The sequence below is a fragment of the Seriola aureovittata genome, chromosome 9 (assembly GCF_021018895.1).
Source record: "Seriola aureovittata isolate HTS-2021-v1 ecotype China chromosome 9, ASM2101889v1, whole genome shotgun sequence".
In the NCBI taxonomy this organism is placed as follows: Eukaryota; Metazoa; Chordata; class Actinopteri; order Carangiformes; family Carangidae; genus Seriola; species Seriola aureovittata.
The window spans coordinates 16,129,848-16,144,896 of NC_079372.1; the positions used below are offsets into that span (position 1 = coordinate 16,129,848).

Genomic DNA, 15,049 nt, shown 5'->3' on the forward strand with positions numbered 1-15,049 from the left:
TGTTTGTAGGAAGCAAAGTCGTGACATGTTGCCTGGCGCTGCAGTTTGACCTTGCAGCATTTTCTGTTTTTCAGGACCGCACATCCCACCTGACAGATAACAGAAGCTCAGCTGCTTTCTGTGTGGCTTTCAAATGTTGTGAGCGAGTTGCTCTAATCACATCAAGGCTTCATGCAATTTCAGCGAGGCTGCAGCCCATGGGGTTAGCCCAGTGCTCATTGGATTTACTTCAATTTATCTGCCAGATCCTTACAATAAAAACCTAGAAGCCTATTTCTTAATGTGACACCAAAGAAGAGTCAGAAGGACCGGGTTACAGTGTAGGGCTGAGTTTGGTTGGAGATTCTGTCAGTAACCTTGGAACAAAAACATATGCTTGTTTATATATACATATTATTGTGACAATTGATGGTGACTGATGGTCTGACTATTGTAAGAATTAAGCATGTCGATACAGCAAAATACACCACATACTCACAGGCACTCCTGAATGAATATAGCATTGGCTGGATAATGACACAATGGGCCCATGGGACAGACATGTACCCACCCCACACCCCAAACATGAGCCAGACATCCAGACTGAAACGGATGCTTTGTGCTCATTTCACATCTCTTTGTATTTGTTTTGCATCTTTGTAGTTGCTTTGCATCTCTTTGTTGCTGGTGTTGCTGGTTTGTGTCTCTTTGCAGCCATTTTGTCCTTCTTTGTTGTTGTTTTGTGTCTCTGAACTCTTGACTGACTTTCCAAACACAGTCACATCTGGCAGATGTTCTGGCCCAGGGCCCCCCTGCCCCGTTGTAGGCCCGCTCTATAATCCTCTCATGCATATAAAAAAGAAATGTATTTTATGACTTCACGGTGTCTGAAATGCAGAGGTGGGGGAAGCAGAACACAACATGCCCTGGCTGCAGAGACAGAGCTCAGTGTTGTTTACTGTCCTCTGCTACAGGTCACTTTTGTCCTTTGCAGCATGGCCATCTTGTCAGCAGCAGGCTCCTCCATTCGCAACCAATGGCAGCTCTCCTTCTGCTCACGTTCCTCACAAGTGGCGGATTGACCGTCGCCATGGTGACTTGGCAGTTGTTTGCACAGCATGGTGTTTGCTCAAATGCGCCCATGTTGGGAAAATCTCTAATTCTGTCTCTTTTTCTCCTGTAATAATCATCAGCACAAACTATTATTGATCTATAAGAGTGCAGCACTGCAGCAGTGGTCTCTGCATGCTACACTTCACTTCATCTCTGTATTTGTGTAAAATCTCCATAGGCCTCTTGCACACAGAACATGCAGCCATCAGTCTCCTCTGGACTGTTGGTTGTATTGTCAGTCACAGCATTTAACTCCACCACTACTCATGCTGCTGGGGAGGAGCAGCATTTCCATATAAGTGGATTTAGTCTGTATGAAAGGGAAACATGCCACTGCCAATCTCAGTGGTTTTCATATGGGGTGCTCTGTTTTTACATGATTATGTAATAAACAGTTTTGTCCAAGTTATTAAAATGCCTTTCTTTATTATCACCCATCATGTTAATATGGGAACATGTTAACAAATCGCTTCCCTTTTAAACATCCAGCAGATGTGGAGCAACATGAGCGTCATCGTTTGCCGCTCTATTTTAGTCTCCACCAACTCCTGAGGGGAAAACTTGCTGGTTAGCTGCACCAGTATGTTAACCATTTGTCTCTAATGTTGCCTGTCAACTGTTGGTGCTGTGCAGGTAGCACAGAGAGGGATTTTCGTGCCGCCTGCCGCAGCCCTGAGAGCGAATCAAAACATTAAAGCTACAAGCCAGAAAACCAAAACAACCAGCTGAAAGTTACTATCAAGGTCGGTAGAGCTGAAGGGAGCTGCAGAACCGGATGTTTGTCACTTATGTGTGACCCTTTTCACATACATGCGAAATATTTGTTGAGGTAATCCTGTGGTCCTAACTTGCCTTGAGGCTCCAGGTATGAGGCGTGGAGACATGCTCCTAATTGCAGCCTGACCAAGAAAAGAAAAGGATCCAATGTTATTCATCAATTAAACAATAATTATTTTGAAATCAAAGTATACAACTGTATCTGGGGCATACCTGGGTTCTGAATACATCCCATGATATATGAGTTGTAAAGTGGAAATGTGGAAAAAAACAAAAAAAAGGGCATAGACTATTTCTGTGCTAAAATATATCAATAAACCTGTTTATTAAACACAAAATAAACTGAATATCGTATGGGGTAATAAAGATAACATTTGCACAATATTTTGACCCCTGACTGTTCTTGTAGGCAAACAAAAATAATGACAACTTTCAGCATAAAAGGAGCTACAAACTAAAAAATAAGAAAAGTCAATTCAAAATATGTCCAACTTAAAGTGTTTGTGTGTGATACTGTGAAAGTATCACACACAACTTGTATTCAGTAACTGAGCCTTAAAACGAGTCGTCAGGACTTCTGTAACTTTGTCATGTCACAATTAAGCAGTCATGCCCCGAGCCCAGCCCGCCATTCAACCTTGCAGGATTTGGTTTCACTTGTTTACCAAATATATCTTATTACTAAAATCAACACTTCAAATAAAACACACAGGAGAAGTGTAAAATAAGTGGCTGTTAGGCATTTCTCACATTTAAAGCCCAGTTTATGTTGTTAGGGTTTACTTGTGACTCAAAGCGGCAATACTCAATATTTTTATTTTAACTATATAACAAATGACTGTGTAATGTGAGAGGGGTCGCTCCAGAAACAACTTTAAATGCTAATGTTGTTGGATGTGTACACTGGCAAGTGTTTTCTAATGTTTGCTGCATCATCATGAAGATATGATACTATTTTTAGCATAGAATTTACTGCTGTCTTACCTTATCACTGCGTCTTCATCCTGAATGGAGCCTGATGTAGAGAGAGAGAGAGAGACAGATTTTAATGAGTGAACTCCTGTCTCCTCCCACATGGTATTAATGTGATTGTGAATATTGATTTCCTATTTTTAATCAATGCTCTTTGGCTGTCTTGGCTTGGAGAAAAATAGTTTGCACGGACTGTTAGCATGATCACTTAGGCTACAGCGCTCTGGCACGCTTTTAATCGCTGCTTCTTGGCTCACTAATGACAAACCCATGGCATAATATATTTTGAGCTTTTGACCTGATTAAGCAGATATGATTCCCAGTTGTCTCAGATAAGAGTCATGTAAAGTGCCTCAGCCAAACTAGTGCCATGTGCATTTTACACAGAATTTGCAGCCAAATGAGAACTCCTGTCAAAATCCAGAGACTATGGTGCAAAAAGTCTGAAAGAAACCCTTTGCAGGGGATTACTGAAGATTATATGTTCATGTGTTAGGAGAAGGTAAGTTGCTCTCCTCTTCCTCCTTTTTCCCTTTCACCCTGTGTGTGTGTGTGTTGTGTTGATAGTTGGTCCAGTAAAATCTGTGCTGTAGCTTTATTCTTGTGCTCTGCTGGATCTTAGCTAAGCTGGTCTGCATCCACTGCAGCAGCAGGGTGACTCTGCAGGACTGGCCTGATCTGTTTACCCTGTGAAAACTGAAAGTCATCGTTTTAGCTTTGTATTGAACATTAATTACCTTCAGCCTGCGTTTACAGGGAAGGGGATTTGATGAATACGTGAGTATATTCTGGAGTCTGTATACTCTGCTTCACTCTAACGCGTTCTTCATTCTTGGAGTGCATGCATGTTCACAGAGCTAGGGAGGCTTGAAGGAAAAGTGTAGTCGCTAATTATGAAACTATCACTCTGCTCTTGTGCTTCATGTTTTCCATTAGAATTGAAATCACTTCGCTGGCTTGTACTGTAGGCAGAGTAATTTGTATTCCACAGCTCAAAGAGCCTTCACCGCAGTGTCTGCATGTACCAGCATGCATTGCACATCAACTGCTCAAAACCAAACAGCTGTTTTTGTTCTTTATCATGTTTAATGAAAGCAAACACAACAAGCATTACATAAACAACAGCTGAGTAATGGTAACTTGTGTGGATGGTAAAGGTCAAGCAAACCCCCATTTTAAAGGTCCCATATTGTATAAAATGAGATTTCCATGTCTTTTTTGATTATAGATCAGGTTTACGTTCTATATCAATACTGTGAAAGTATCACTGCTCTCACTCCCCAGAGAACTGCACACAGCCTGTATTCAGAAACTGAGCCTTAAAACGAGCCGTCAGGATTTCTGTGACTTTGTGATGTCACAACAAAGCAGTCACCGCTCCCAGCCATGCCCCAAGCCCCGCCCACCTGGACCCACCATCCAACCTTGAAGGACTTTGCTTCTCTGAGTGTTGCAGTACCTGAAATCTGCTATATCTTTATTAGATCAGAATAGATTTATTAGTCAGCCAATCAGAGGAGCGGTTCAGATCCTCTCTGCTGATTGGCTCACCGGCATGTTGTTACTAGAGCTTAGGAGAGGAGCCTGAGAGCGGAGATGTAAAACTACACTGAGATGATTTTTGGTACCACAAATATATCTTCTTATGGATCAACACTTCAAATAAAAAACATGGGACCTTTAACTCTGATAACTAGCAGCTGTGTCCCTGGTGTTCCCTCTTGTACAAGTTGGCAGGGTTTTTATGAATACTCTCTGAAGACACTCTGCAGTGAATGTCCACAGTAAAAATCACTGAAGTGTTGTGATGAATGAGCAACAGGATCTCAGATGCAACTGTTCAGTTCTGCCAGTTCTACCTGGCAGCTCCGCTGTTGTCATCCTGGCATGAACCAGGACTATGAAGACACAGTCTGCTGCTGCCAGACACAATAGACACTACCCCTGTTTAAGATTGTTTTATGCAATGCATGGGGGGCTAGCAGTGAAAAGCTAAGGCAAGCGGCCACTCTTTATCAGAGCTGATGACTCAGCTCTTCATCATTGACTTTTCTCTAAAACCAAAACACTTCAGATAAAGCATGATGCTCACCTTTGTGTTGTTGTTGTGGGGTCATTGTCACCTCTTGTGGCAAATAGGGACAAAAACACCCACTACAACCTTGGTTTTGCAAATGCACATCTGGTTAACCTGTGATAAAAAGCTGCATCTTTCCTTAAACTGTCTCCCACACAGTGGAGGAGTCATTCCCACATGGCCAGCTAGACAGTAGCCAGCGCCACATTGGCTAACATCTAGCTGTCTGGCTTCTAGCTACTAGCCAGGAAGTAGCAGTATCAATGTTAGTCTGAGCCTCTGCCTCATATGTGGATAGCTGAAGGCTGCTAGCTGCTGCAGTGATGCACAGATCACTCACAAGTGTGGTAAACATAAGATATGCTTCAAAAAACAATTCCATTTACATCACTAGTCTTATATTCCAGTCGTTAATGTCACCTTTGTAAACACGATAGCTCATTTTGGTTTTCAATCTTTGTTCTGAGTAAAATATAAACCAATACAGTACTGTGATAAGGTTTTAGACCCTTTAGGTGTTTAGATTCTTCTCCATCATCAGTAGACTGATGTTCTTTGTCACAGTCATATCAGCGATTCCAAACAAAGCTAATATGTAAGTGAATAAGAGGAGGGGCTTGATGAAACGTTGCTCTCATTAGTGTTTGTAAATGATTCTTGATCATATATTTATAAGTGCCCTTTAGCAGGGCCCTGGTAATGTGCACGCTGGCTAACTGTCACACTGTCGAGGCTTACTGGGACATATGGTAGATGTAGATAGAAAAGAGCCATCGATAATGTTATCTTTTCCTACTATATCAAGTCAAACTGTGCTGTGAAAAAGGTAATATATTTGTTTTATATTGAAATCAACAGCATAAATCTAGTATAATACACATCACCCTACTGTACATTTTCCAAATTTTGCATTGACTGTTTATTTTATCATATTTCTTACTACGAGAGGGAGATAGAATATATGGTGCATGATATGTGGTTCAATGTATTTATCTAGCCACAGAATATCTCAAATACAGTAGATGCAGCTTTTATCTGTAACTTAGTGACGTCTCTTTCTGTTTAACATGAAACAGAGTCCTGTGTGTCTTGTTTTCCTCCTTTAGAACTGCTGCAGTCTACAGGGACCAAACGTGGCATTGTGGACTGACAAACACTATCACCTACAAAATTTTAGCAACACCAGAGCAGGCTTCAAAGCTTTTTCATTGGTTTTCCTGATCTCGTTTCATCTACACTGTTCATATATCATTTACCAAAGCAAATGAGCAATTAAATATTTCAGAATTGTGAGTATTTATAGCACTAAGAGAACTTCAAACACACAGCTGTGTTTCCCAGGCAGCATGCTAATAGAAGCTGCTGACTGTGCAGACTGTCCAGATAAGCATATGAATCATCATCATCATCATCATCTGGGCAGAGAGAGACTTTGACTTGGAGCGATGCCACGCTGCTGCATTCAGCTCACAGATGTTTTATTTAAATCAGATGAGCTTCTCAACTTATGGAGTTTGGGACATCGTGTACAGGAATAGAAATGCTACCCGCTTGTTTGGCTAACCCTTATCAGGCAAGGGGCGCTCACTACTCAGAATTTATTGTGTTAGCTAATGAAGAGCTCAGTCTGTATAGTGCTGTATTTGAACGCTGCGGAATGGTGATGGGATAGTTTCTGGATCAAATTTATTTGTATTTATATGTATTTATGTGAGATGTTAAAGGAATAGTTGGACATTTTTTTGGGAAATATATTTATTTACTTTCTTGCTGAAAATTAGATAAGAAGATTGACACCACTCTCATACGTTTACACTATATTTGAAGCTGGAACCAGCAACTAGTTTGCTTACCATAGCATCAAGACTGGAAACAGGGGCAAACATCTAGCCTGACTCTGCCTAAAGGAAAACTCAAAGAAAAACAGCAACTTTCTCCACTTCAGGTCTAATCTGCTGTGTCAGCTCATTTAAATAAAGTTTTACTGTTTGTTCACTTGTTGTAAAAAGACACATAAAATTAGAAAATTAGTAGAAAAGAAGGTTTTTTAACCCAAATACAAAGCATGCTGGGAAGTACGGTATCAATTCAACACTGTTTCTAAATAACATGATTTGATGAGTTTGGTGAAGAATCAGTTGGTCATCTACAACTAAACACAAGTTAACAGAACTTTTTCACCTTGTCACGAATGACAATCTAGGCCACGTCACTAATAAGCAGACTGCAGTCTGGATCCGGACCCAGACATCGTCCTCTCCGGACCAGGATAACCTATAAATTATTGAGAAGCATTACATTTTGATGGAGTAGTTCCATTTTAATCGCGCAGCTTATAGTCTTTACCGCATTGGTCACGAGACGCTACTCAGCAAATTTATGTCGTTTTTCTAAAATTAAGCACTTTAATTTGAGATTCCTAAAAAACTCTCCCTTATGAACATTTTACTTATTACAGTCCTTATTTTCCTTGAAATGAGAAAATGTAATTAACATTAGAGAAGTTCATAATCCCCCTCAGCCTGAGACTTCTGGTGCTACAGGACATTTTACTTTAAATGCTGATTTATGCATTTATATTTCTCAGACCAAACACATTTTAATCCTTCTTTAGGGCACAAAATATGAGTTGGTGTTTTTACAGTGTAAGAAGATTTTTAAAACTTTGGACAAAAAAAGCTCAGTGCATTTCCCCCAATTTTTTGGTGTTTATGCTAAGCTAAGTTTACCACCTTCTGAATCTAGCCTCATATTTACATCAGACAGACAGAGACTTTATTTATCCCCTCGAGGAAATTCATGAGTGACATCAAATTTCAAATCTAACTCAAATAAGCATATTTTCGGGGCGTCGTGTGGCATAGTGGTCTAAGCAGGTGCCCCATGTGTAGAGGATACAGTCCTCGCTGCAGTCAGCCCCGGTTCGAGTCCCGCATCGTACGCCTTTGCTGCATTTCATTCCCCCTCTCTCTGCCTCCCCATTTCCTGTCTCGCTCTACTGCACTGTAAAGGCATAAAAAAGCCCCAAAAAAATATACTTTAAAAAAAAAAAAAAAGCATATTTTCATTAAACTTTAAATTGTATTATATATGAAAAAGTAACATGCTGCACCATGTTACCTCACAGCCCTGCTGATTAGATTAATTGAAATGGAAATGCACAACTTCGGAGTGACACTTTCTGAAACTTCCTGTGGCACTTCTGTCATGTAAAACTGTAAACAATGAGCGGTGACAGCAAATGGTCAGCTAGGTGCACAAGGACAGGTCACTGGTGTACAACTCACCACAGCATCCTGACTCAGCACATTGTTGACTTCTGTCTGATTTAAAATCAAGACAACAAAGTGAGATAACAAATACAGACAGGAGAATAAAAAGTTAGCATTTGTCCATGATTCAGTGGCTCAGTTTGCAAACACCAGCCAGGGAAAGTGCTGAAAATGACCAGGGGGCTTTGGATGACTGTTTATACACTCACTGTTGAATAGGTCTCCTGAATTAGCAGCAGTGAGTCAGTGTTGCAGACCCTGAGGTCGCCTAACAGTCCTGAACCTCTGTTTGCCAGCATTTGCCTGTTTAGGATTGAGACTCTCTAGCGTAGTTGGTGTGAGTCACACTTTCTCCTGCACCCCCCCCCCCCGTGTCCGACCTTAGGTGCAAGTCATGAGTTGCATTACCGCTGCAGTCTGCTCAGTCCAGACAAAGAGGGGAGCTCTGGTACTCCATTGTTTCTGCATTTAAACCCTGTTCTTGCATTATACCGTATCTTGTTTGAACCAGAATTTATGCTCTCAGTTCAGTTCTTTGTCACAGTTTTTCTGCTGTCAGTGTGTGAGGATTTTCATGCACAAACACACATGTATGACGCACCAATAGATTCACAGAGATTAATTAAGGCCACATTTTCCTACATAGCAAGGACAGTCTTTCATAAGAGAAACTGCAGTGTCTCCTCCGCTGCAGACGCAGAGGGGGATGAACAATGGCTGTGTGGTCATGTCTTTCCATACTTATGTGCGTGCAGATTATCATCCTCTATCTATTCACGTGTCGCCACCTCCTTCCATCTCATTGGATTCCCTCTCTTCTTCTTTACCTCCCTCTCTCCCACCCCTACTGTATCTCTTTCTTTTTACCTGCTCTGTGTTTCTGTCTCGTCAGCACAGAAGCTGCTTGCGTGTCGAACGCACTTAGGCTGAGTGAGGCTGGGGATGGTGTTACATAACAGGCCTAACTAAATAAATCCTGTATGATGTGCTGGCGTGTGGTTTGATCTGTTGAGACAGCGGCCAGAGCTGGAGAACATGCTGCCTTCCTGGGCCTATGTCACACTGTGTACAGTAATATTACGATTCATGAAAAAAAATCCAGCATTGTTATACAGACAAGAAATATTTGTATACTGTTTTTACAAGTAATACATGACCATGATGCCATTCTGTCTTTGTCTGTGTGTGCATGATTTTCCATACTTGTTTCTGAGTCATCATCATATTCCCTGTAGCTTTGATCTGAACAGCTCCAGCAGCCAATCAGATTTAAGTAATGGCTGCCGGTTTGTCCCCATTCACCTTCCCTGCTCCCTGTGTTTCCCTCTTCATTGCTTTGAATCTCTCCGTCTTTAATCATGGCCATTCAGTCAGCCAGTTACATCACCTTATTAAAGATTGATTAAGCAGGCTGATGAATGATTGAAACTAAAAAAGCATTAATGAAACAGGATTTAGAGGCATTAGCCCTCTTTACTCCAGATTAAAAAAAAAAAAAAAACATACAAGCTGGAAAAAATGTGCAGCACTATAATATGTTTTGATTACATTCAACAACCTGACCAAAAACATCAGATTCTGTCAAACTGTAGAATTTTTTCTATATAAAAATGCTCTATGATTATATAATATTTTGTTTAACATGGTTCCCCACATAAAAAGTGAACATAAATCAAACACTTGTGCTTAGTTCCTCACTAAGGAATTCTGGATCAGGCCTTGTGCAACTTTTAATTGTCCTGGCATGAACAACAACAACTGGAGTGAGATTCTGATGTTTTAGAGATGGTGTTGGGGTTGTTATGATGCTGTTAGTGGAGGTACAGTGTTTCAGGTGGAGATATGTCAGGCCGACTCAAATACAAAACACAGCAGTTAGAGGGAGGTGTGGAGGCAAAAAGAGCAACAAGCAAGCACAAAAATGAAGACAAAATGGTTTTGGTAAAACTGCTGAATAGATGGATGGAGGATTTTACAAAAGAAGGAGAGAAGTTTGATTTTGGTATGAATAAATTGCACACTGTGAACAGAAAGATATAGTTTGACACAGACCCAAATGATATGTAGTAAACCTGGGGTTATATATGCTATGTCCAGCCTTTGACATATCATATTACATGTACACATACAAACACACACACTTCTGGTCGTTCCAGAAAAGAAAATCCAAAAATCATTAAATGACAGAGATCAGAGGAACAATTCTAGATAAATGAAACTAGAGCTGAGATGTGTACAGTAGGTAGATGTGTGTGTTAGCAGGATTTGAAAGAATAACGTGTTGTTGTGTTAGAATATCAGGCTTTAATCCACCTACAGTACTGACTGTAGCGGGAGAAGACGACACAGGTGTTACAGCAGGAAGGTGACTTACAGCAGGTGCTTTATAGTCACACTCTCTCTCACACCCACACCCCCCCCCCCCCCACACACACACACACACACACACACACACACACACACACACACACACACACACACACACACACACACAAAGTGTGAGGCCACTAAGTTATGTGTGATTTATTATTGATGAGAAAAATCCTCCTCATTTCCTCTGTGTGTTTCTATCTTGTCTCTCATTCTCAGCCTGCTTCTCTCTGTCTCACAGCAGATGATGGCAGGATTTTATTTTATTCATGTTTCCATTTTGAACACTTGCATATATTTGCATTTGGCTTTTCCAGCAGCATAATGCAGGGGGAGCTCTGTTGGGTCACTGATGGCCGTAATGATTAAATGTTTGTGAGTGAAGGCAGGCGCTGCTCTGTCCTCATCTCTCGTCATCCTCACAGCCACGTGTGTGTCTCAATACTCACACAGAGGCAGATGACAAGCTCTGACATAGTCTCACACATGAACATACACACTCAGGCACGTGTACACACACACACACACACACACACACACACACACACACACACACACACACACACACACACACACACACACACACACACACACACAGATACAGATGCAAAGGCCCGTTCCCTTCGCTCACTTCTGCTGCTCTCACCATTACTTGGCCTGAGATGAGACAGATGAGTGATTATTGGTTAGTTCTCCCATGTGGCTGGGAGGTGATTGGCTGCTGAAACCTGATGCCCTGTGTTTGCCAGCCAAGTGTCAGCTTGAGTCAGTGGCACTGTGCTGCATGCTGAGGCATCCAGAGCCAGACGCAGAGGCAGTCAGCAAAACTCTGTGTGTGCGTGTGTGCGTGTGTGCGTGTGTGTGTGTGTGTGTGTGTGTGTGTGTGTGTGTGTGTGTGTGTGTGTGTGTGTGGGGTCACTCACTGGTCATGTCTGTGTTCTCCTCCAGGCTCCAGGTTTTGACCGGTGAGCTGCAGAGCAGAAAGTGAGGACAGAAGAAACTTCAGGTTGTGCAGGAGGCTGTCTGGCCCCATGTCTGCCCCTGCTCCAGCCAATCGGAGGTCTGCGTCGGGCTCTCGTCGGTAGGTAGCCAATGAGGAGCCCTGATTTTTCATCTTTCAGCAACAACCCTGGATAAGTATACTAACAGAGACATTTTGGGTTTTGAATAGGAATCCTGTGGTGCCTGATTTTTAATATACATTCATTTGTGATAATGTATATGGATAGTTCATGTAAACAATAAGACCAGAGAAGAAAGACTTAACCACCACTATGTGCAAGTGCACAAAACCATGCATATGTCATTTCCATCACATAAAGAACATGTGCACTTCATGCATACATCACTGGACATACACATGGTTTTCTAGAGTAAGCCAAGGTTTACTCTACATGATAAGCTGGAGATGAAAAATACATTAAGACGTGGAGTGAATTATTGATAATACAGTCTCTACAGATGGTATCATGTAATGATAAATTGCACCTTTTTTGTATTTTCTTCTTATTGGAAGACTGGTGGAGCGGGCAGAAGCATTGATATGCAAACATATGATTGACAGCGTGTCTACATCCATCTATGGCTGTGGGCTCATGTATGTGCACCCAGTTTCATGATGGTTGAGCTTTGTGTAGCGCCTGTAGTCTTGATCTATGGAAATAAAACTGATACTAACATCTACCTAGGTTCAAGGAGCGGTTTGCCTTTAGAAACTCACAAGAGGAGTTAGAATGACGTTGAACAGTTGACAGATTTATTGTTCCACAGCAATAATATAATTTACACAGTGCTGCAATTGTGTACAAACAAAATGAAACAAAAATGTAAAGACAGAGCTCTTTCAAATAAAAAAGAAACTAAACAAAATAAAAAAAATAAATAATCACTCCCCTTCAAGATGAGATCCTCAACTCCAGCACTCATTTGAAATGTCAGAAAACCAAGAGTTCAGTTTCTTTGTTCCTGTGCGGGTGTGTGTGTTGGATGTTCTGCACCTATGATAAGTACTACTACCTGGGTAGAGTTAATAGTGTAAATGCATCATTATCTGGGGTCCATGTGAATTAATCAACATGAACATACAAACACACAAGTATCAGTCCCTAAACACACAGATACAAATGCCCGTTCCCTTTGCTCACCTCTGCTGCTCTCACCAGTATTTGGCCTGAGATGAGACAGATGAGTGATTGTTTAGTTCTCCCATGTGGCTGGGAGGTGATTGGCTGCTGTTCAGATATCTTCTATGGACTGATCCCATGGTTGGCCTCACTGTTTCCACGTTCATCCACAATCTCCCAGCCTAGGCTCTCCATCACAGATTCCTCATAGATTTTATCTGGTAAACAAAAACCAACCTACACAAAGTGCAGAACGATAAGTTACTCTGTTCTCTATGTCTGACATTAGACCTCATCAACTTTTACCCTTCCATCTTATCATTTACAGTATAACCAATAAGGATATACTTCAATTAACATGACATGAATTACTCTTTATCATGACCTCCTTTGGTATTTTAACATAAACAAATGAAATATTTGTCATTAAGTACCTCAAATCACAATATAAAGTGCATTTAAGTATGAACAGATGAAATATGTAGCTTTGCCAGCTTTTTTTAAACCACTTTTACCTGAAACATCAATTTTATACATCACATTTCAATGTTTCTCTTAAAAATGAATATGAATTAAATTAACACTTCAACAATCTAGCTCAGTTCAACCACAATATAGCTGTGCTACAAACACTGAGACAAGTTAACTCTTCTAACGAATGGCTGTAATGTAAATGGGTTTAGTACAATGCGCCTTTAATATTTCATTGCAGCTATGAACTGTTCCACTAATCAAACCAGCAACTGGCGCTGCGTTATTACAATGACCCCCTTCTAACCGAGGCCAACGGTCAGCGGTTAGCCTCGATTAGCACTAGCTATTAGCGTTAGCGATCTTTTCAGAACAATAAAACAACGATACAAAACGCACCAAAGTACAGTGAAAGCTTTAGACAACATTCTCATAACCCCGACTGTTTTCTATGAAAAGTATCTGAACTTGAACAGCAAGTAAAGTGTATTATCTCTCCTCACAGTGGCTAACAACAGACTAGCAAAGAATGTTTGGTTCAACTCACCAGGATTTCAACACTAACAACTCGACAGAAGCTGTCTCCCTCAAGTTCATAGTCGGGATTCTAATAAAGGAGCAGCTTATTAGCGTTGACAAATGGAAATATTCAAGGTTTTACAATTATTCTGTGCTGTTTCCTACCAAGAACTGTTTAGCTGATCTGCAGCACGTTGTCAGGAGGAGGTCACAAGGTCAAGTGTGGGGGTGTTGGGAAAACAGCCACAGGAAACAGCACTTAGCGCCACCTACACCAGGTGTTGCACAGTGTAACAACATGCAACCACAACTCCTAAACGACCAATAGGGTTTTGGTAGCCCTGTTTCAAATGGGTTACATTTATAAAGCTGAGACACACATGAGCATAGGTTCATAAATCTGAATCTTTCTGTTGCTGTGTGTACACGGAGCTTTAGTTGTTAACCTACAGAGTTTTATGCTTCTAGCACCAAAGTACTATGTGTGCCCTGGATGGGTGTGTTTGGCATCTATCTTTCAAAAACTTTCTGAGCACAGGTTTCCTCCAGTTCAACCAGATGTTGTGAGAACTCAGTTCAGTACTACTTTCTAATAAGACACCCATTATACAACTTTTCTTTAATTCATCAGCTTAATTAAATACTTTCTTTCTTTGCAGTCATGGATATATCAGCAGTTCATTTTTCCAATTTTTTTCAGTCAGCTCTAATGATGCTGCTGCCGTGGTACATTTGACAAGAAGATGGACTTAAAATAAGCTTCATGCTTTCAGCCACCTCCTACTAATGAGCATCAAGTTTACTGCAACCTGAATACAGTTTATTGAGTGTGGTATATTGATGTGTTTTCTCCTACAGCTACCGGACTTCCTTTGCCTGTTTACTGGACATGAGTTAAAGATAAGACGGTGTTACTGAGTTTTCGTCGTCTCTCTAGGGACCAGTGATGACCTCTTCTCCATCCATTAAGTCATTCAGGCTCAGACCTCAGTGTTCTCACTTTACAATGCAAATGCTCCAATAATGTATACAGAGCAGACTGTATGTATTATACATAATGTGTACAATGATTATTGGGCATTGATTTAATGCTGTTGTCCAGTTTTACACAGTCAGTACTTTAATACCATGGAGAGCCAGTTTGCTGAAGAATCACATCCTAAGTAATTTTACTGCATATTGCTGAAAATCCAACTATTATAATGTTTTTAAAGTGATTAAATCCAGAATCCAGTTGAGACAAATCATAGGTTTATGAGTGGATCACGGACAGATAAATGCCCTGAACTATAGGCAAGATGTATGGTTATGATGGTTGTGTAGCCACAGACAGATCAATCTGTAGCTGTGGTGTCCTCCTCTCTTTTGTCTCTTTT

The 15,049-nt window shown here is 40.9% G+C and overlaps 1 protein-coding gene and 1 long non-coding RNA gene across 5 annotated transcripts in view; one reads left to right on the plus strand and one right to left on the minus strand.

The window, feature by feature from the left end:
* On the minus strand, nt 1–15,042 carry LOC130175565 (uncharacterized). Of its 2 annotated transcripts, none has more exons than XR_008828753.1 (4): nt 13,702–15,042; nt 11,484–12,920; nt 2,854–2,884; nt 1–1,991 (listed from the first exon to the last, which is right to left on the minus strand). It is a non-coding gene; the product is annotated as an uncharacterized LOC130175565 (long non-coding RNA). The 2 variants fall into 2 exon arrangements; XR_008828752.1 differs by having other exon boundaries at nt 11,484–11,702; nt 12,705–15,042.
* snphb (syntaphilin b) overlaps nt 11,512–15,049 on the plus strand; it is a 17,651-nt gene continuing 14,113 nt past the window's right edge. The window contains exon 1 of one of the 3 annotated variants that reach the window (XM_056386131.1): nt 11,512–11,641. In XM_056386131.1, coding sequence (XP_056242106.1) covers nt 11,592–11,641 — 50 coding nt within the window. In that variant the 5' untranslated portion in view covers nt 11,512–11,591. The remainder of the gene's footprint in view (nt 11,642–15,049) is intronic. The other 2 variants (XM_056386132.1, XM_056386130.1) reach the window with 2 other exon arrangements.